The sequence below is a fragment of the Pezoporus wallicus genome, unplaced genomic scaffold (genome assembly GCF_028554395.1).
Source record: "Pezoporus wallicus isolate ANWC-B61680 ecotype Strahan unplaced genomic scaffold, APGP_CSIRO_Pwel_v1 scaffold_2584, whole genome shotgun sequence".
In the NCBI taxonomy this organism is placed as follows: Eukaryota; Metazoa; Chordata; class Aves; order Psittaciformes; family Psittacidae; genus Pezoporus; species Pezoporus wallicus.
Window position 1 is genome coordinate 7607526 of NW_026642851.1, and position 22798 is coordinate 7630323.

The window sequence follows — 22798 nt, forward strand, 5'->3', positions numbered from 1 at the left end:
AAGACAGGCTGAGAGAGTTGAGCTTATTCAGCCTGGAGAAATGAAGGCTCCAGGGACTCCTTCTAGCAGCCTTCCAGTACCTAAAGGGGGCCTACAAGAAAGCTGCAAAGGGACTTTTTACAAGAGCAAATGGTGATAGGGCAAGGGGTAATGGCTTTAAACTGAAAGAAGGTAGATTTAGATTAGATATTGGGAAGAAACTCTATAGTGTGATGGCAATGAGACATTGGAACAGGTTGCCCAGAGAAGTTGTGGGCACTCCATCCCTGACAGTGTTCAAGACCAGGTTGGATGGGGCTTTGAGCAACCTGGTTTAGTGTGTGGTGTCCCTGCCCATGGCAGAGGGGTTGGAACTAGGTTATCTTTAAGGTCCCTTCCAACCCAAACCATTCTATAATCCAATGATAAAAGCAGTGGCTGGTTCACTATGTCCTTTGAGGGATTAAGAAGCTAATGGCTAAGAGGTCTGGACAGCAATAATTAAACCAATTTACATCCATATGGCTGACATCAAACTTAAAAATGCTATGGCTCAGTGTAGTCTTAAGAGCAGTTATCCAGTAGAAGGGAGATACTCTTATTTAAAAACTATAAGTAAAAGAAATATGTAATATTCATTGAGACACCTTTAACTGAAATTAATTAAATGATGGCTCATATTGCAAGCAACAGCCTCTTGAATAAATATAATACCACATAAATCATATTGATTTTAAAATAAATCACATCATTTACTTATTTATTCTCAATGTCATTTTCTTCTCTTCCTCTCACTTCCTTTCTTTTTGTTGTTTTCCTTCTATTTCCACCTGGACAACTTCTATCTATTTCATCATTAAAAGATGTTCCAGTGGATTTGACCGTCACCGGCAAGATTGGGTAGACAGTGGCTGCCCTGAAGAGGTATGTGAGTAGTTTGCATCCTCAGCCCATCAGAGGCCATTTGTATCCTTATGATGCTTTTGATTAATTTATTCAGATTATGGAGCATGGTTTCAAGGCCAAAGACATGGTATATTTATCATTCAGTGGAAGCATTGTAAGGCATAATAAAGAAAAATAGGCTGAGCAATTTCTCTCACCATTTGAGGGAATAAAATGAACACAAAGTAAAAATTTTATCTCTGAGAAAATACCCTGAATAAAAAATGAAAATACTAGAAAGCCTGTCCCAAACAGTGCACCTGCAACATTTTTCTCTTAGATCTCTGACCCTTGCCTTAAAAGGGGAAGAAACTGTGATGTTTCTCACCTCAGAAAATCCTCTGCCATAGTAGTCTCAAGTGAAAAACAGGCATTGCATTTTGATCATGGAATCTTGCCAAATCATTTAGTACAAAAGATACTACATAGGTGAATTCGGGGGGGGGGGGGGGGGGGGGTGTTAAAAAATAATAAAAATAATTACAAAAAAAAAACACCCTACATGGCATTTGGATTTCCTTTTGTAGAGAGGCAGTGAGAGAATGAGATTTGACTTGGTTAGTGGTACACTCTCAAACAGGGGCTGTGCTTCCTCCAAAATAATAATTTGGGGTACTTCTAGACAAGAGCAGTTCATTTTCAAGACACACATATAAATATCTTGCTGTTAGTTCTTTCCCAATGTACTCCCTTTAGAAGGTTTTTTGGTTTGGGGACTGGATTTTTTTGATTTGGGTTTTTTTTCTTTTCTATTTGTGGATTGTGGTAATAGAAACAAATTAATTTATGACACTTTTAATCTCCTGATGGCCATAAAAAGAGCAGTTACTTTTCCATTTTGGCTGCAAGGGCTAAATTCGCTCATGAGTTTCAGCAACATAGCCCTTCTGAAATGTAATGTCAGGTGAAACTGAGGGCAAAACATAGCCCCAAGTGTCTAGTTAGAAAAGCACATTCTGTTTTATTCTCAGTAGAAGCAAAGAGAAGTAATGATATAAATCCAGACTGATGGAATAATTATTTTTCTTTTCTTACAACTCTAATTGCAAGATAACATCCGCTATTGCATCCTACATCTGCCTTGTTATATGGTCTTGAAGCTTCAGCTTTGCAGTTTGTAATCTGCTGATGTAAGAACAGAATTTCTGTGAGATTTATTGTCTGCAGAGGACACCCTGTTCAAGAGCATACAATAGATTTACTGGGAGTATGTGTTGTTGTAGTGCACAATCCTTGTATTGCTTTAATACATATTGTAATTGGCTAGGACTCAGTTGTGCCTGTAGATGATGTTATCCAAAACCTGCTTTCTGCAGGACAGTGGCATCCTATTCTGTTTCTCCCTTCTTGTTTCAACACAGCTAGTGCTCAAAGGAGCACTAGTACATGATCTGACAGGAAAGTTATCAATGTGGTGTGTCTGAGAAACTAATAGTTTGATTTGCAGTTTCAGGCTTCTTAATTGCTGTTCACAATCCAGCTTTCAAGCTCTCTGGAGTAGAAGCAACAGCTTACTTAGCATCTTCCAGAATAAGGCCTGAGCTGACCGGAGTTCAATGAAAGATCAATAATTACCATACAGAGGTTAATTTTAGATGCATTCATTCAAGATGATGAATAATGAGGATTCTGATAGTAATTTTTCCTTCTTTGTAATACAGATTTTGAGCTAAATTTTTATTAAATTGAATCAGTGAAATTAACAGTGGTTTTCAAGGTAAAACATGAAGAAAAAGAATAATTAACTGCAGGTATGAATACATTTTTTCAATTAATATATTGTTTCTGGTAAAACAAAGGACAATAAAATACCCATACATATGAAAAGAAAGACAACACTCACTGGGCTTTTAAAGCCAGATCCCAGTAAAATTAACAGGCTTTGCTGGACTCCACTTCTCATTAAAATGAATAAGGACAGCAGGAGTTGTGGGCAGTCCCAAATTTGCTACCAGTTACTTGGATGTATTTTTCTACAAAACTGTGTGATCCATAAAAGAAAATATTTATTACACCTGTAGAATTTTAAAAGTGTCCATAAACAAACAACTGTTTCTGTACTGAAATATTTGCCCATGAAAATATAAGTTAAATTATTATATGATGGTGAATATTATTCGTGGTGTGCCAATTTAGTTTAATCATTTGTATGATTGTTTCATAGTTCATGTTTTATAATCCTTATATTTTATATGATAATTGTTATAATCCATGGAAATTTGATATATGGAATTAAGGGCATGTAGTGAATATGTGGTTCTTTAGTGGCATATAAATATTCTATGGGCTGAATACATGCACACATTTTACACATATTCTTCTCTATGCGTGTAAAGCCTAATTAAGTGCTCCAGTTAACTACATATTACTCACTATGAAGAGCTACAAGTTAATTCCCATGCATCACCAATGCACCAATGGCGGTGATCATTCAGAATAAGAGAGAGAAAATTTGAATGATAATCTTAGATGCTGAAATGTGATTGGGGGGAATAACATGTTTGACATTCAGGGATGACTTTGAAGCCTTGTCATTAACAACTGAGAGTTGTAAGTTTTGCAGCTAAATGAAAAATGTATGTTGCTGAATGCTGCATAGAGGCACTTCAAAGAAGAAAAAAAAGGGGAGGGGGGGGAGGGGAAGCTCTTGAAATACCTTGATTTAGGGTTTACATTTTCATTCTTTTTATCCTGACAGCTTGTCCATGCTGAAATTCTTCATTCAGTGGCAGTGTCCACTGAGATTTCTCTTTTTTGTTTTTGTTGTTTCCTAACAGTCAAAAGATAAGATTTGTGAGAAGAATATAGATACAACTGAAACACCTCTACACTCCTCCACCACCCTTCTGCCGACCACCACAAAGTTCAGAGTTTTAACGACCACCAGAGGGTCCACCACTTCCCACCTGCCAACTAGCCTGCCCACAGAAGGTGAAGTATATACACTGCATTATTCTGTAGTGTAAACCTGTCATTTACAAGTCTAAAAGAAAATTATTTCCTTTATGTATTCATGTTGACCTTTCCTCTTTGGGGCAGTGGAAGGAATGGGGAATTGCAGTATCTGCTGCTGCTTTTAAATTGCAACTTGTTCTTGCTATAGTAAGGTGTAAGGGGGAATACTGGAGAAGAAGGCAGTGCTAGAGAGGCATGGACAAGCCAGGGAGACTTCTGGAGAACTTGTGGTTACAATGAGTTTTTTGTATTCTTTTAACCAAAAGGCCATAGTCCAAAACCTGTTGAAGTAGTAGAAGGAGAGGACTCTGCTAAAGTTAGTGAAGAAACTCCCATCACAGACTTAATGAATTTTTAATCCCTTTAGATACTCTATTTAACCAGCTTAAAATCAGAGATAACCCAAATTAAAAACCTCTTTGAAATTTGCCTCTTTAAACTCTTCAGTCAGTTCACACTGTTCTTTACATGTAGTGCTCATTGTTGTGAAATAGTTTCTGTAGGCTTCTCAACCAAATTAACTGGCTAAGGAATGGTGTGTCAGTTCTCATCCTAGTTCCACTGGCTGCTTAAATCATGTCTTTCTGTGGATGAAATATCCTGCTTTCCTGCTTCTGGAGAGAATTCAGCGGGTTAGAAAAACTAACTCAGATTAATCAAACAACATCTATAAAATAGGGACAGGGGGAGTTTTCTGTTGGAATTGTATGTAAACACAAGAAAAGGTACTGGATACAGGCAGATTTTCTAAGTGGCCTGTGACAGGAAAATCTGAGCAGAACAGAATTCAAGGTGGGAATCTACTTACAAGAAAGGTTGGTTTTGTGTGGAACAAGAGAAGTTTAGAAACTGTCGGTGCAGGATTTGGAGTACATTAGCAGCATTTTTCCCTGGTATTTTTTTTCATTAAGGGTCACAACAAGAGGAATATGGAAATAAATAGGAATTAAAACTGGCAGACCTTTTTATGATTCTTAGAAGAGGAGCTAAGTAATTGTTTTATTTTATTGTCATATGTTGGTTCATATAGTCCTCAGTATGTTAGAATGCTCAAGCTATGTCTGAACATGTAACACAGTTACTTGTGTTATGAGGCAGACTTTAGCACCCTTATTTACCAGTATTGTGAATCCTCTCATAAATGTTTTCTGAATCCTCTCATAAATGTTTTTTGAATCCTCTTATTTTAGCAGTATTTTGAATCATCTCATAAATGTTTTTTTTAGTAGCAAGGAAGTAAAGTGTTGCTCAGTATACGAACACTAGAATCTAGTTCTCAAATCATTTTCCAATAGTGGAATCTCTTTGACAATAGAAAGTCAGTCCTAAAATGACTCATGATGTAGAAAAATGCATTTTCCTACAATTAACTTTGATTTTCCTTTATAGATGACACCAAGATAGCTCTGCACCTAAAAGATAATGGAGGTAAGAGATGATTTTTTTTTCTTTAAATAATGTCAGTAGTGTGTCAATTTATAACCCACTGAACTCCATTAATCAAAATCGTACTGTAGAAATAGCTTTATCCAGTCTCCCAAGGGACTTCAGCCTTCCACATCTTTGTGGAAGAGAAGCAGGGCAAATAAGCTTAACAACTGCTTAGTAAATTAAACAGTTACAACTTTCTTTATAACTCCTTAATAGAACATCAGGTTTAATTAACTTCCAAATATGGATATAGTAAATAAATTTTAACTGTATTAACACGGTTATTAGCTGTATTATAATAACATAGTAGTATTTAACTATACTGAGAGGATATGATGCTAGTTCTAAATAATAATATTGCTAGAAATTCATTCATAGTAGCCAATTATTACATGCCATTTTGTTAATAAGTATATACATCTTATATTTGTGTCTCTGTGCTAGCAGAGATCCTGCATTTCTCCATGCACATTCCCCATGTACATTAATAAGATCACTGTCTTACTGATAAAGGCCTCTGTTAAACAATGATCTGCAGAGGACTGCTTTTGTTATTCTCTTTCTGGGTTCAAGGACTGAGACCTGAGGTTTGTTCCTTCTCCCTTTGAAACTGATGATAATTTTGCTATTAGTTAGAATAGCATTGGATGTAGGCTGCGTCTATGTGCACTGCCAATGTAGAGCTCGCTGAGGAGAAAGGAAAGCTTTGGATTGGTTTCTGAGGGCTTCAGAATGGTCTGTAAAAGCAGAGGATGATCTGCTGAGCAAATTGAAATAAATTATATTTCCACTGATACAAAGGGGAATATTATTGGCTCTGGTTGCCTTTCCTCCTGGCAGGGAGCATCAGGCTTCTCCCAGGGGCAGTGGAATCAGCAGCCAAGCGTGGCAGGAACCATGGGCAGAGTGAGTCCAGCAGCTGAGGTCAGTCCTAGTCCAGTGTTTTCAGCTGAGACTGAACTGTGGGACAGGTCTAGGTTGAAGCCAGGAAGCGAGGTCAGCAAGGCACAGCTGAGAGCAGTGAGGGAGCAGGCTAAGCACAGCAGCCAGCAGCACAGCACAGCACAGCGCAGCACAGCTCAGCTCAGAGCTCAGCTCAGCTCAGGCAAGGACCAAAGTAAGCAGCTTCCATCAGCAGTGCCAGAGAAGTGAGATGATGAACTGGGTCCATACAGGGACTCTGGTCAGCAGTTAAAGGAGACAGGACCAGAGAAAATTCTGTAACACAGCTTCAAGGTCTAACCAAGAGACATGGCCCATGGACAGGACTGGAGACAAGCTACCTTCAGCATAGAACCAAAGTTGGTCCAGGAGACAAGATCAGAGATGGGCATAGATCAGGCTCATCTACAATGTAGCTTGGGTTTGGGCTTGAGCTTACATGGAGTTCCTAACCCCATGGGCAGAGATCCCAGCTGCAGCAGGTCAGGACAGCTGAGGCATAGTGGTTTCTCAGGGCCCTTGCAGAATTATTCAAGTTTTGAAAAAAAACAGAGTGGGCAGATATCATAGCATTTTGGTCTGTTTTAGTGTCATTTCTTTTTCGGTAAGATTCAGTCATTATTCTCTCCTTCCCTCAAATTAGAGATCTCTTCACTCCACAGGAGGCATTTGCCATCCCCTTCCTTGCCACAGTTGCTTCTCTGTTATTTTGCTGTCACTAACCACAGCATAGCTGGTCACATGCTGTAATTGGTATTGAATCGTCCATTTGTTGGCAGTGTTGCTGCCGTGGCTTGACATGGCTTTGACACGTAAGTGATCCCTTGGAATGGGATCATCTATAAACTCAAGGTGATACTGTTAAGCATTTTGTCCACAGGAATGTCCATGAACCTTTCTTTCTTCTCTTCTTGAAATCAAATGGCTTTTTATTTTGTTGTGAAAAGTGCTTCAGTGCTCTTAAAGGTCAATAGCAAGGTGAATCAGTCAGTGCTCCACTCCCTTTCTGTGTTTGCTCTGCACGCGTTCCCAGCTGGACTGTGCCCACACTCTGCCCTATGAGCCATCGCTCCATGGCAGGTGGCTGGCCTGGGACCAGCACCTCAGAAAGCCCTCAAAATAATATGCTCTATTTGAAAAATAATTCAGAAGGTGAGCTTTAGAAAACACATGCAAGTTTCAATTTAGGAATTGCAAAGACTGTTTTTTCACTCGTCTACCCTTTGCCCAAGATCTGAAAAGAAAAGCCCTGTGAAAGCAAACAAAAAGTTGAATACTAGAGCAAGCAAGCAATGGCTGTGGCCTACTTGGTAGACTGAGGTAGCAGGGTTTGTGGCATCACTTATCTAGCAAGTCCATTTCCACGGAGAAAGCTGCTGCATTTTAGGAGGACAAATCAACACCTGATGTGATTATTCATTTTCCTTGAGCTATTTCTTTTATTCTCAAAATTCAAGAAAAAAAAAGAAGCTGACTTCAAACAACACAGAAGCAAAGCAACACACCAGGATTTCTCATTCACACAGTAAATGTAGCCTTTAATGTGAGAGATTCTTTTTGATGAATCTTCAATTATGCATTGAATTTTCCAGTGACCCCTAGATTAGGCTCAGATAAAACCTCTGCAGCCGCAGGCACATTCTTTGATTTTCTGTGATTTGTCAGTCTTTTATAAAGACTAGATTATTTCAGGTCACAAATACAAGGTCTTTACTTTCTCACACTAGATCCTTTAAAACTCTAATAAAGGGGAACCTTTCATAATGGAAAACCAAAGCTAAATTGGATCAGTGATGGCCTATAGCTTGATGTGTCCTTGGATTATAGGAGTCAGTATCTGGTTAGGTACAACAAAAGGATTCCATAGAAATTCTTCATCTCGCCTCGCCTAGAACTTTTGAAACCAATAGTTGGAAAGCAGCAACTAAATTTAAATTAAATTTCAAACTGCATTGACCTTTTAATTATATGAGAAAATCACCTGCAAGTTGGTGCTATAATTCACCAACAATCTTGTGGGCATATTTTAATGTACATTTCAAATTTGCTTGTTTATGTTTCTCCTGACTTCCCTCTTTCTTCACAGACGCATGATAGATGCCTGATACATATATGCCTAAACTTTTTTAAAATACAACTTGAATATCATTGTGATTTTTTTTAATCTTCATTCTCTTTAAAATAACAAGCATTTTGTAAGTTTTAAGATGTCCAGCACATCTGTAATTAATTGCAGATTCTGTTGTTTTTCAAGTTTTCATGTAACACAACACAGCTGACTAAACAGCTTAAAAGCCTAATTTTTCATTAAAATTGTGAGTAATCGGCCAAGGCTACACAGTAATGCAATATTTTCTCGTTGAGAACTCTTTGGTGAATGATTTAGATGATTGGCCAGCACATCTAGACATTTTATTTGACCTTTTTAGACACTTTGTTGTGATGATTTGATTGCTATGAGTCCCTGTCAGACCTTCAGCTTTATAACTCAAAAGAAAAGTGTATGTGTGTCGGACAGTAAGTGTCAGAGAAACTGCTACGTTTCTCATTCATTTCTTTGTGAACAAGCCCATTCTGGCATATGTAGTGCCAGAAAATGTTTGAGACCTGATACCTTCAGTCTGTAGAGGACTTTTTCAAAAATGGTCTGGGTGCAAACTTTTGTGAGTTTAATGTTAGTGCTATTGCAGAGCTTAATTTGGGCTTGAAAGCCTAGGAAACTCAGTATGAAATAACCAAAATGCAGACCCAGGTTTAAAAAACAAAAAAAAAATACTTTTTTATACCTTGTATGGGGTGAGAAATTCACCCAAGGTTTTTTGTTGGGTTTTTTTGGGGGGTTGGGTTTTTTTTCATAGCTCCCTGTGTCTGGAAACTAGCTCACATTAGTCATCTGTCTTCTTAATTTTCCTTAAAAACTGTGGTCTGAGCTCTTCCTGCCATTGAAATTCTTGACAAATTATAGAGAAGGCTCAGTTCTGTTTTTCTTGTGTACCCTAAACTCCAGCTGCAACATATTGAATGTGTTCATGACAGCTTGTAGTCATCTAACTTATTTCTAATATGTTAAGTTTCTAAATGATCCATAAAATCAGACCTATTTCAACACACAAGCCAACCTCTTAGGGAAACCAAATATTTTTGATATAACAAAAGTTATTATCACCACATAGTCCAAAACAGCTAACTCAGGTTAACAAGTCACTACAGATTGGCTGAGTCCTCTCGTTTTAAAGTGAAACACATTAAATTACACAACGCTAACCCTAAAATCTGGGGTAGTTTAAATTTTTTTTAACGGAGACCTTGCATAGGGTAAGATCCACAGGAAAAGTCTTTGTTTTATTCTCAGATTTTGGTCTAGCCACAGTTAATGACCTTCCAGAGTTTTCATCTCATCAGGTGTTAGCCAGGAAGACACAAGCTGGTTTTTGGGGCCTTTCTCATAGCTAGTGGCAAGCAATAGGCAAGAGGGAATAATTAATGTCATCATTAAGGAAGTGCCCAAAGTGGGATAAGTTGCTATATAGCAGTGCCTATCTCTGTCAGTCACAGAGAAAAATCTAAATGATGTGCTAAGAGTTGGCATTTTACTTGTAGGTGCCAAAGGTTTCCCTACATTAATTCTCTTCAGGGTGTCCTGGCTGAAGTGTTTTATTTCTGTTCCTGTCCAGAAATTTGGCAGGCCAAGATTCAGACCTCTTCTACCACTCTTCTGTCACATAAAGAAAAAGGGAGGATTTAAGGTTTTTACCATTATTGCAAAAATCCTGTTGAGATGGATTTATGGGTTATGTAACTACATATTTACCTCTGTATGTTCTACTTACTCAGAACTGCTCATATTCCCCTAAAATAGAGTTCATAGAATTTAGGCAAGCAAGGATTTCCTTGGACACAGCTTGTCATAAAGTTTACTTTATTCTGTATTATAAGCTATGCTTCTATAAAAAAAAAATCTTATCAAGAGGCAGCCTTGGAACAGTTTCAGTTGTGATGGAAATAGAAGAAAAAGAGAAAATTATCAGAACAAAAAGGTAATCAAAATAGATGGTGATGGATAGAAATATGTTAATAGGGTAAGAATATTAAGAAAGGTAGATTCAAGAACAGTTAGCTACCTTGATTGCCAAATAAATCTGAAAGAGCTTTGTAAACAGCATACTAGGTGTTTTCTTATATTTCAGTAGGGGGAAAATTCCAAAGGGAACAAGTAAATTTAACTCAAGTCTATGAGTCTTCTTGTGCTGTATTTCACACTGTACATTACAAGCTAAGAAATGCTCATACGTCTCCACATTTTATTCTCTGCATTCTTACATTATATATTAGGCATTATAAACCACATTAGGTTAAATAAGCATGATGTTAAAACAGTTTAGCCAAACCAGAAGAGCTGTGTGTAGGCACTTCAACTTATATTGAAGTCTAACTTATACCAGCTTAGTTTCTTGGGTTTTTTTTTAAGCCAGATATAAAATGATATGAAGAATCTACTCTTACAGTTACTTTGCTGTAAAGGCACATAATTAACTGATATAAATACAATTTGTGGACTTTCTACCAGCTCAAAGGATTACTATGAAAATCATATTTAAATCTAAATTAAGATCTTATGGAGGGGTAAATGTAGTAGACTGGATAAACTTTTAAGGCAAGTAACTTTGCAAACATTAGACAGAGCTTTAGAGAGGAACAGACCACTTGACCTGATGGTCTTGTGTTTGCTTTCAGTATGGTTGAGTCAGTGGGGCCACTGAATTGAAATTCTTATAATTTGATAACTTTTTGCTCTTCTGGATTTAGCAGCATTCAGCTGCCTTGCCAAGTGGCATGGCACAATATTGAGTTTCATAATGGCCACTGCTTGATGCTACTAATGTAATGGCTTATATGTCCTCAAGTGACAAAACCTAAAATTAATACTGATAACTGTTGTACTGTTACGTGGTGAATTTTTTTTAGAGCAGAAAAATGAAAGTCCTTAGCTGAAGTATTTAGAATGCTGTCATCCTATAAGCAGAGGGATTTAATTTTAGTTCACTCTCATCCATTTATTGCATGAAGCAGTTGATCAGCCTCGATGATACTTACGGAGTTGCTGTGGTTCCTATAGAAAATTGATAGCAAAGCCAGACACTGAATTCAAGATTTGTGGGTTACAGTTCATAATATTCTTACTCAAAGACCACCTTTCATTTCTTGCATGCAGTTGGAAGCCAGTTTTTAAAGCATTAGCTGAGCCATAACTTTGTAAATCATCATGACACCAACTAAAGTGTAGCAGTGGCTTAACCTCAAAATGTTAACAAATACTAAGGGAATGAACCCACAAATCAAGAAAATTGCACTCCATTACTGTGAAGAAGCTGAGAAGGTCAGAGCATGCTGTTCTTAAAAGAAGTAGAAAGAACATTTTTATGGAGATTCCTCTGAGCCTCTGGAGAATCCTTCCAACTGTACATTCCCTTGTTTTGTCCCCTAGTCACTATATGTAGGTCATTAATCATCAGTTCAGGAATCTGCATTATGTACAGGAAAAAAGCTTAGGTTGGAAGAACCATATACCTGCCCCATAAAATAAGCATTCTCCTGGTACACTCACATTCCAGATGTAGATGGAGGCCCAAAAGAGGGGAAAAATCCAGTGGCTCTACTGAGATATTTTGTCCCAGATATTTTGTCCTCCCTCTTTGCACAGCATATTTACTCAAACCCACAGTCATAGGGAAATACAGCTTCCAGGCTAGAAATGACATACATAATAGAATGGCGAGCTGGTGGAATGAACTTGGATCTGTATGTGCTGGTTATCCCCTGACCATGCAGAAGGAAAGGATTTCTGCTCTTTGTCTGTCCAAAGAGGAGAGCACACACATGGCGAGGAGGTGTTGCCAAATGGCTTGTAGAGATCTCTCACGTGGAAACAGCTACCAGACACTCTGAAGCTACTGGATGGGAGAAACCCAATCAGCCATCAGTAAAGGATGGCTATGGAAAAGAACAGTTGTGGGGGAAAGGACAATTGAATGAGATTAGCATAGGTACAGTAGTGTATCAGACAAATAACAGGGATAGTAGTGAGGAGAGATGGGTTTGACCTGCCAGTTTCAGCTGATTTGTCCAAACTCAGAATGTTCCAGTACCATCACTGGCAAACAGTTTTATTACCCTGAAATAAACCTTGGAGAGGGATGAAAATCACTTGATTCCTTGCTTAGATGACTTTTAAAAAGATTGATGTATATTATCATAGTTTTCTGATACATCAGATATCATCTACCCTAAACTGTACATGCCTTTGCTTATATATCGAATTTATATAACTTTTTAAAGTGGTATGCAGCACCCTACCAAGAAGTAGAAATGGACAGCTAAGAAATCAGCTTTTAGTAGATCTCACATTCCCTCACAGCTCAGGACTTCAGACTGAGATATATTTTACCCAGTAAATTGCTGTCTCTGATGGCATCCCTATGAGCAATATAAAACGTTTTATTGTGTTGTCACAGCAAGTTTTAAGTGCCTAAATGGTGCTTTCTTTAGGGATCATCAAGTTTCTGTGATTCTATAATAATTTTATAGTTAAAGGAATAGCAATAATAATCTATATCTGACTTAGAAGCTAGTATTTGAAGAATAGTGGGATTTTTGTAAGAACAATAAGCTACTCATTTTGCATTAGTATTAATAGTATGGCATGATCTACTTTAATCAATAAATGTGTTTTTATAAAGCTGGACACGCTACAGTTTCAAAATCACGGCCAATACCAAAACAGTCATTATCTAACATGTACACTGGGGAATGCAAGGGGAGGTCTGCAGTTAACAACTAAACTATTAAAAAATGGCATGTTTTCATGTAGGCTCTCAAAATATTATTACACATTCTGTTTCTGTAATGATTAATATATGTAGTGCATGCTCATAAGCAGTAAAAGAGTATATGTCTGCATATATGTCTGCACTGCAGACATGGTTATACCTGAACCTGTATATTTTTTCAGGGTACTTCATATGTAGGAGCTGTTTTCAGGCACTTGTATCCAGACCCATTTTGCCATAAAACTAAGGCCATGCCAGAAACAGTCAACTTAATAAACCAGCGTTTCTGTACCAGTAGTGCTACATTAATGCTCTCATACCCATAAGATAGTGTCATATTCATCTGTCCAACCAGCTAACAAAATCATGGGTTTTGATGAACACTCAGAATTTGTCCAATTGCTGCCATGTGATGTAACAGCAAACACTCATTTTATCATAAAGCATTTCTATATGAGAAGAAATTGACACCCATAAGATAGTGTCATATTCATCTGTCCAACCAGCTAACAAAATCATGGGTTTTAATGAACACTCAGAATTTGTCCAATTGCTGCCATGTGATGTAACAGCAAACACTCATTTTATCATAAAGCATTTCTATATGAGAAGAAATTGCTGGGTTCATTATCTCATGACAAATTCAGGGTATGCTTTGAAAATTCATTCTTTTGGTTAAAAGAGGGGGAAAAAACAGCAAACCTCAGAAGAGAGTTGTGATCTTTAGGCTCATTGCTGCTCTTTACGTTATCTATATCCCTGGATTTGCTAGTGTAGCTGTGCCAGTCAGGAGATTAGGAGATTCCAGTGAGGTATTGTGTTTTAACCCTTAAAGATGCATGTGCATTAAGAAGTCAGTTTGAATTGGAGCTTTCTACCATCTGATCAAAATGCAAGAGTAAAAGGGAACAACACAGTTTTTGGTGGGAAATAGCAGAGCTTTATTTTCCAAGTCCACAAAGTTAAATCCAATTTTTTTTCCATCACTTGCCTTTGATTCCATGTTACTTTATATAAAAAAAAAGTTTCTAGCCAGGATGTACCAGATGTTTGCCTATTTTTCCTCAATTTCACAGTAAAACATTTTTGTATCTCTTCTCTCACAGAGAGAGATACTACTCTCTGGTAACTCTTGTCCATCTCACATCATGAGGGTGAAAATGTATGTATCACAATTTTGATTTGTCATATGTAAAACTATCACAACAGAAACTTTGTGTAAACGTTAAACTTAGATATCAGAAAACAGTGTGTTTCATTATTTTGCAGACCTCAATGGGTAACATGAAATAATGAGAAAAAGAATTATGAGAAAATATCATAAAGACAAAAAACTTTAAAGGGTGGTTGCAGTGTGTACACACCTTTGTTCCTATTAAAGCCAGCATCACAGTCCCCATGGGCCAGGGCAAGATTTTTATTCATAATTCCTCAAGTTTTTTGGTTATTCCTACTCCAAAAGAAGCTAAATCAACTGTAACTAGAGACATAATATAAGCATATAAAACCAAAGGTTATATAGTCTTTGTGTGTTTATCATACAAACAATGAGAACATTTTTATCGTGTTTTCAGTTTTACATTCCAGCAGGAGAACAGTTGTGTCATGTTTGTACTGTGTGCCTTTATATTTGGGGGTGAAAAAGTTACTTGCTGGTTTTGTTCTATCATTCAGCACCTAATGAGAAGAGGACTAACCTTGGAGACATTATTATGCTCCTTCTGCTTAAGAGTTTGCATGTAAGAGTTTGGGAGGAGTTATAAATATGGAGCATATTATGTGCAACAATTGCTTTTTTGAGAACAAGAAAAGGAAAGTTTGGGGAAGTTCCACTGAGAGAGCTCTTTTTGGGAAAGTATTGGTCATAAGACAAATATCCTCCCATGGGTTTACCCTTGACTGGTACAGCAGTTGTGCTGTGATAATCTTAATAAAATTTCTGCACCTGAAAGTTTCAGAGTCCTTTTTTTTTTTCATCCATTTCCCTTGGTGGCTTTGTAAAAGAACTGTCAGTTGATTTTGTAGCAGAGAGTATTTTCAAACTTGACAACACTGTTTATTGTCTCAGTGTAAAGAGAGTGAAATCAATTTCTCATGAGTATTTGAGCCCTGGGGTCAATGAACTGAATTTCGATTATGGAAATTACAAGTTACTTACACTTGGTGTCATTTAAGAAAAGCGTTTCTTGTATATCATTATTTTTGCATTTTGCATTCTGATCACTGCACTGATGCCCATGCAGTGCTCTACCCTAGACTAGTAGAAATCTGGGCAGGCAGTTGTCACCTGTGTTATTCGGAAGGTACTTTGTTCTCATTTGCAAGGCTGGATGTTAAACACTGGGAAAATATTGGATCAAAGGAGATTAATTTGATGTCCTTTACAGAGTAGTTAAGACCTTAACTGAAGTCCAGTAGTTTTTAATATGCAGAATATGATGTTCTGTCTTCAGCCATAACATAGTAAGTGTACAGATTACTCATTTAGTGCAAATTGATGTGAAAATGGGTACAAGTGACAAAATAGTTTATGATGCACGGATGTGCTGTTGAAGGGAAGAGTAGAGAGTGTGAAGCTGCCAAAAAGGCAATTATAAGACAAACAAACTATGAATCCTTTGTCCCTTCTAGGGAACAGTTACTTCTTAGTGGGGTGACTCACGCAACTAACTGCTCATCAGTGGGAATTAATAGCCCAGCCCAGAGCATCTACAATAAAACAGACCTTTCCTGATGGCCTTTCAAGTGCTTAATTTGCATTTATTTGGCTGTTTGAAATATATGTGCAAGTGCTAAATATTATTACAATGCATGAGCAGAAATTAAGACTGGAGCTTGTATATTTTCATCTGTTCTCAGCTGGAAGTGAATAGCTATTTAATAAATTATTAATAGCTATGTCAAGTAAAAGACTCTGCTGACTGAAAGTTAGAGGAACCGTTTTTAGGGTCACCTTTCTTTCCTGCTTCCTCACCGAATCTTGCACCCTTTGCTACATAGTTCTACAACTACCAGCAAGTGTTTTAAGTGCCCTTTGGGTGGGAATACATTGAAAATGGACCTTCCACATTCTAGGCAATATCTCCTTTCTGTCTCCTTTCTTTCACTGCAATGTAAAGGATGGCCTGGAAATTTTCCCTGAATGTACTGTGTTTAAAAAAAAAAACAAAAAAAAAACAAAAAAAATCCCAAACAAAGCAAAACAAAAAAAAGCAACCCCAAAGCCCCCAGTCAAATAAGGCTGACACTGCTTTTCTTTTTTTAAAACTCATATATCTTGTGAACTAAGCTTTAAGAAAGCTAAGAAATCCTTTGTAGGATTTAGGCACGCAGAGGCCTGGTTCTTGGATCCTGTTCATGCCTAAACTCCAACTTTATGTCCACAGTCAGCATAATTAAACCTGAAGTTCCTGTGTGAGCAGGTACTAATGAACTTTTCAGTGAATAGAAGGATACCTTCAGGCTTAGGCGGTGTCTGAGTGTGGGTGCATGCTTGCGATATTTCCTTAAATTCATTAATGCTTCCCAGATTCTAGTTTAGCCTCTCAAATTATCAGATTCTTTTTCTTTATCCTCTGAGTCTGTTACTTAGCTCCTACTCCACAAGCCGTGTCACTGACTTCATGGGAAAAAGCAGGGCATCACTGCAGGGTTTCAGCTGTCCTGACTCATGATTGAGGAAATATGGGCAAAAGCAGGGAAAATGTACATGAATCCCTTCACTTCCCCATAGATTCACTTCCATGTAATAGTTAGAAATATCTCTTGGCTAAGATAATGCATCTTCATTTTCCTTTTCTCCCTATTGTTGCTATGGTGCCATGCAATCCGCTCGGTGACAAGCCATGCCGGCCTTCCTTGATCTGGTGAGAAAAGTGCTGCCATATGTGGATGCATGAGCTAGTGCACTGAGATTAACCATTCCTGTTTTCTTTTATTATCCCTGATACAAGGCATTTAACACTACCTAGGTCAATAAACCTTTTTTCTGTTATTTTCCAGTTCTCTTTTTTAATATATAGCATGGAATGGTCTACTGACAATCTGATAAATAGTAATAAAGCATGTACAGTTGTTGTTGTTACTATTAACAACAATAACAGTAACTTGTTTGAAGTGGTATCCATAACTCCATAGATGTTTTCCAAGAGCAAATAAAAGGGACAGTCACTGACCACACAGATCATGCCACTCTAAGAAAACCAAACAAATAGTTCAGGGGGATGGCATAACAAAGAGGATGATCACAGAAATAAAAAAATTTAATTATAGTCAGCTTGGCAAACAAGCATGGTGAGAGGAAACTTTAAAGTGGAACTGAAAGAAAATTTCTCATAAGCAGGACCGGAGACAGGTGTTGTATGGGGAAAGGCACGGAGGCGATTTGAAGGATTGCCAGAAAGGCAGAAAGCAGATGAAACATTAGGTGAATGTTTGTGAAGCCAAATGGTCAGTAGTCTTCTGGCATATCTTAAACCTAGGGCTTCTGAATTGCTCTTTTGCCTGCAGTAGAACAGCACTTTTATTTAAGAGGATGCTGAAAAATCATTGCTTATCACCATGTTTGTACTTGCTGTAATATTTCAGGTTGTCCAAAGTAGAAATAACACAAAATCACAGTAGTTGTAGAGATGTTGTCTAATTATTGAGATACTTTTTCTGCAAGGTTTGCAGTGTTTTTGAAACACTTTGTCACTTATTTACAAGCCCTGCTGACAAGTTTCTTGTGTGACAGACCACCATCTTTTCTCCTGATGGGAGCATAGAATGAGTGGTCTCTTGGTATCAGTTTAGTAGATGGATGGTCTTTTGTAATACTTTGGTATGATGAGTGTTCCATTCAGACCAAGATTAGAAGACTCCAGGGTCACATAGCATCCATCTGTTACACTTTTGGCTGTCTGATTCAACTGCACAGGGTAGTTCAAAGTCCCTCTCTAAGCTAATGAATCAGGATTTCATAATGTGTTTAGACCTTACAAGCTTTTATAGCATGTCTCAACGTGAACCTGTCAAGAAAAAAAATACAGCATTCAAAATGTATTAAATTAGTACCTTTTGTATGTAGGGCAACTAAAATAGTCTTATGAGAAAATCAAAGCAAAACACATTATGAAGATAATTAGGAACTTCAGAATGTCCAGATCACATTCAAAAGAAAGGGTATTCATTTTATTATTGAGTTAGAATTAGTAAAACATTTGGGAATGTTTGTTCATTAAGGTTATAAGAGTATTTGTGGGAAAGAGCTAATATCTTCTTCCAATTTGGGCTGTAAAAAATGAGTGACATAACAGAAAAAGCAAATGCTCAATTACCATTTGTGAAATGGTATAGATGAAACATAAGTTACTGTGCTAATAAGTGTGCTATTTGTGCAGCTTCCACAGATGACAGTGCTGCAGAGAAGAAAGGTGGAACACTTCATGCCGGCTTAATTGTCGGCATTCTAGTCCTGGTCCTCATTGTGGCTGCAGCCATCCTTGTGACCATTTATATGTATCATCATCCAACGTCAGCAGCTAGTCTCTTCTTTATAGAGGTAAGAGACAAAAATAATGTGTTGTTTTACTAGTCCTGTCATTTGGCTAGGATAATTTGATGTTCAGAATGGAACTTTCTTAACTATATCTAGAAAGTATTCTTGTGTTAAAAGTATAAACATTAAAAAAACGGACATCTTCTAGCAGGTGATACTGATTTATTCTAAGCATGTTTGTCACTCAGCTGCTACTTTAACTACCATTGCTGTTACTTTTAATGTTTTTTCACAGGGCATATATCTAAAAGATATACCTAAAAGAAAAAGCTCAGATACCACTGCACCTCTATTTCCTATCATTCATTTTTCTCAAGATAGCATTTTTTCATTAGCTTTTATGTGCACTGGCATTTTATTTTGGGACATACATATTTTTCTATTTTTTTCCTGCAGAAAAATAAAAATTCTGCATTATTAATTCTTCAGAAGAGCTGACTTAGCTGAAAACCTGAGCTTAGCTGGAAACCTATGTTAGCTGTTCCATGCATTCATTTGCAGAAATCTTTTAGTACTGTTCCTCAGAGTATGGGAAAGATTATTTTCGCCTAATTTTAACATCTAAATCTAATATTGTCTCCTTTTGCTCTTTCTACTAGTGGAGAGAGGAGCAGACTCTTTCAGATCCTGATCCAACCGGTCTGTTTGAGCCATCTCCTTTAGAATTAAATAAATTACCATTTTTCTCCCTCAAATACAGAGAGCTACCTTAGGTGCAGACATCTACATAGCAGATTCTGACAGTCAGCTCAACTCCACTGTACACAACAATATGAGAAGGGAACATTTTGCATAGGTGTTTGATTTTACAAAAAAGTATGAATACCTACACCTACTTGTGTTTTTTTTCAACTCAGCAGAGTTCCAGCTAAAGGTAAAAGAAAACACTGACTGTTCATAACCCCCACTTGCAGTACTCCCTTACTGTTGAGAGCCTGGACACTTTCTAATAGACAGTAGCGTAGAGGCAGAGCCACTGGAAGCATTACTAGGGACGTATCTGGGTATTACTTAAATAAAAGCCTGGCCCATAAAGATATATACATTCATTCTTTGTGACAGCAGTGTGAATTGAAGTGAGACATGAACATAAACAGAATTATTCATCTTAAAATCATATTATAATAAACATACTGCATACATGCCATAGTAGTGACAGAAATCAAAATGAATTATCAGTATTCCAGGTTCAAATGATATAACTGTATTAACCATCAGGGAACAGCATCCACATAATAAAATCAATAGTATTCTTTCATGTCTATGCAAAATTTCAAGCCACTTCTCTATTGATATAGACAAAAAACCCTCCACTGAAGTCCTTGTACAGAAGAGAAGTATTTGTCCCTTTCTTTTTTTTTTTCCACACACACAGATTGAATTGCTATTCTTTCACTCTACTAAAAACAAGTTTCTTATCTGTTACGGTGTGAGTGAAAGGCTAAGTACATGGCAACACCATTTTTTAAGAAGAAGAGAAGAATACCAAATTAAAACACACATTTATTTATTTATTTTTGTTCTCAGTGTAGTAATGGCATGTTAATTTATTTTGTTCACTGATACCATACTTATGACAGCACTGGCGTCTTAATCAGTTCTGTTAAATCCATTCCACTGAATTTAATCATCAGATGGCATTAATCAATCTATGCAGTCAAAGCCTAAAATGTCTTTTAGCAAGCAACATAGGCTTTTAGGCAAAAAAGAAAAACATAATCTTTCTGTTTAAAATAATTGAATAAGGACAGGAGGACATAAGTCAGTCAAAATCAAATTTATATAAAATGTGTTATAAACGACATGCTCTTCTGGTTACTAGGAAAGCTGTGATACTTGTGAAGATTTTAGCAGGAATTATTAAAAAGTTCTAGGTATGGAGGGGTGGCCTTTCCCTGTGAATGACAAAACCGCTGATGCAGTGGTAAAACTACAGGGGGTGGAGAAAGAAACCACTCTGTATTTCAGAACATTTCCACAAATTCTAAACTTTAAAGCCATTTTTAGTATCATAAGTGTAGAAGGACAGAATAAGATAATCCATTCTGGAAATAAAATTGCTTTTAAGGAATTTAATAATTTAATTTCTGAAAGGAAAAAAAGTATTTTGACCTATTCAGGAAATAAAGAGTAGAAATATTCTTTTATTCATCTAATATATACGATGTCCATGTTTCAAATACAGAGGAGAATGTAATTTTTCAGGCTTGCATTTTGAAACTGAAATATAACAACTATAATGAGGCATAACTGGTATAAATAGGTCACTAACAGAAAAGCATTCCTTATTGTGTTTTTGCAATTGAAAAATATTTGCGTAAGCTGTTACAGGTAACATGGTACAACACATACCATAGCAGACAAACTGCCTTATTTATGAGAAATGAATGAAACATGGATCTGATGAGAAGGTGGTCAAGAGCACTGCCATGGGCTTGGTTATGAAATTAGAACAAGCATATAAATATTTCAGAAAATAATATTGTTTTCCATGAGTCTCGATTAATAAAGCAAGTTGCACAGTTAAAACAAGATGTGACAGATGGACAGGCAGCTCCCTCATATAGTTGTCTAAAAAATTACTAGTACACTGTAGTCTGCCATCAAGTCTTCTAGCCAATTTAAAATCTGCATCAGTTTATCTATCATCAGTAACTAATATATATCTACATCTGGGCATAATAAATAATGGGGACCTGCTTCATTAGTGTTTAAAGAAGGTAGTTTATAAAGGCATCGTATTGGCATTAAACATAATATTCGTTCAAAAATGTAACATAAATAATAGAGAAAATTCTTTTTACATCTAAGATTCTAGGATGCTGTCATGATTTTATAGGTAAAATATTATGTTCAGACAGATTTCATTGGGAGTTTGGGGTTAAGGGCTATGTAAGGAATTTTGAGTCAGTTTGGTTTATAGTCGTGATTGGTTACTGAATAAAGAAAAGTGTAATAAACTGATCCCATATCTGAGGCTTTAAGTCTCTTTTTCCCTTGTGTTCTCTGCAGATATCACCCAGTATTCATGTAGCACCTCACTCTGTATTTCATATAGCACATCTTAAAGCCCACTTGTGATGCCTCTCATGTTTGCCATGTAGTAAACTCACCCAGATAAGGATAAATACACCCACACTTTGACCACACTGCTTAAGTTGTACTCCTGTGTGCAATCCCTTTTGAGACTTCTGAGCACCATTAAATGATATCCTGAGTGCGCTAGTTGGTTTAAATAAGCAATCCGCAAAAGCCGTAAATAAAATGCCATTATTCCAAAAGCAACTATTGTCTTAGAACAGAGTAAAATTATTCTATGGGGTTTTTTTACCCTTAATGTCTGAAGAAGATGTTTCGTCTTGCAGTTTTTTAAATAGCTGTTGTGCACAATGCATATGTGCAGCCCCACCTGCAACAAAAATATCTGTTTTCAACAAACAGCTTGAGAAGTCTTGAATGCTAACGCTATTCAATTTGCCCATGATAGTGTATCATTTTAAAGAACACCATCCAAATAGTTCAATAATTTTTCAAAAAAGTTTCCCCTTTTTGTTAAGTGTGTAGATGATTCAAAGAAAAATGAAATGTTTTCCTCTTTCTTCCAGCCCCCACACTATTCAACATGTGTTTCATTGTTTAAGTTGGACCTAAAGACAGAATGAATTATCAACTTTTAAAGTTAAGGGAGTTTCAGTCAAAATTCCAGTGAATGTAGGTTCTTCCTAAAAGCTGAGAGTAAATGTTGACTAAAGATTAGCTTGCATAGCGGCAGAAGAAATGTTGCATGCTTTGGTTGTTTATTTATTGATTTATAGTTATCTATGTGGTATTTCTCTCCCTTGAATTTGATTTTGTTGGCAGCAAGTTTCCCTTTTGAATCAAGTTACACACGTACGGTTACCTTCATGAACCCTGTGTCTCTTGAATATACTTTGAACTTGCACTGATTTTTGAAAAGTAGCATGCATGTCAAATAGTGTTCTTCATGTCTTTTTCAACAAAGCAGAAATCCAGTTATAACACATAGAGCTACACACTAGCTATTCCACAACTAAAAAGTAATGAATTTATTCACTAACCTGTGTAGTATTGTTACATTCAGGATTTGAGGTTTAGTGGCAAAGCATGATGCCCTGGTGGTAAAGTGGACTGCATGCTTGTGATACAGATCATAGCAAAA

The 22798-nt window shown here is 36.9% G+C and overlaps 1 protein-coding gene across 2 annotated transcripts in view; it reads left to right on the forward strand.

The window, feature by feature from the left end:
* Positions 1 to 22798, forward strand: part of PLXDC2 (plexin domain containing 2) — a 254784-nt gene that overhangs the window by 222874 nt on the left and 9112 nt on the right. For both annotated transcript variants that reach the window (XM_057432784.1, XM_057432785.1), the window contains 4 exons: positions 843 to 903; positions 3702 to 3855; positions 5269 to 5307; positions 18461 to 18621. In XM_057432784.1, coding sequence (XP_057288767.1) covers positions 843 to 903; positions 3702 to 3855; positions 5269 to 5307; positions 18461 to 18621 — 415 coding nt within the window. The remainder of the gene's footprint in view (positions 1 to 842; positions 904 to 3701; positions 3856 to 5268; positions 5308 to 18460; positions 18622 to 22798) is intronic.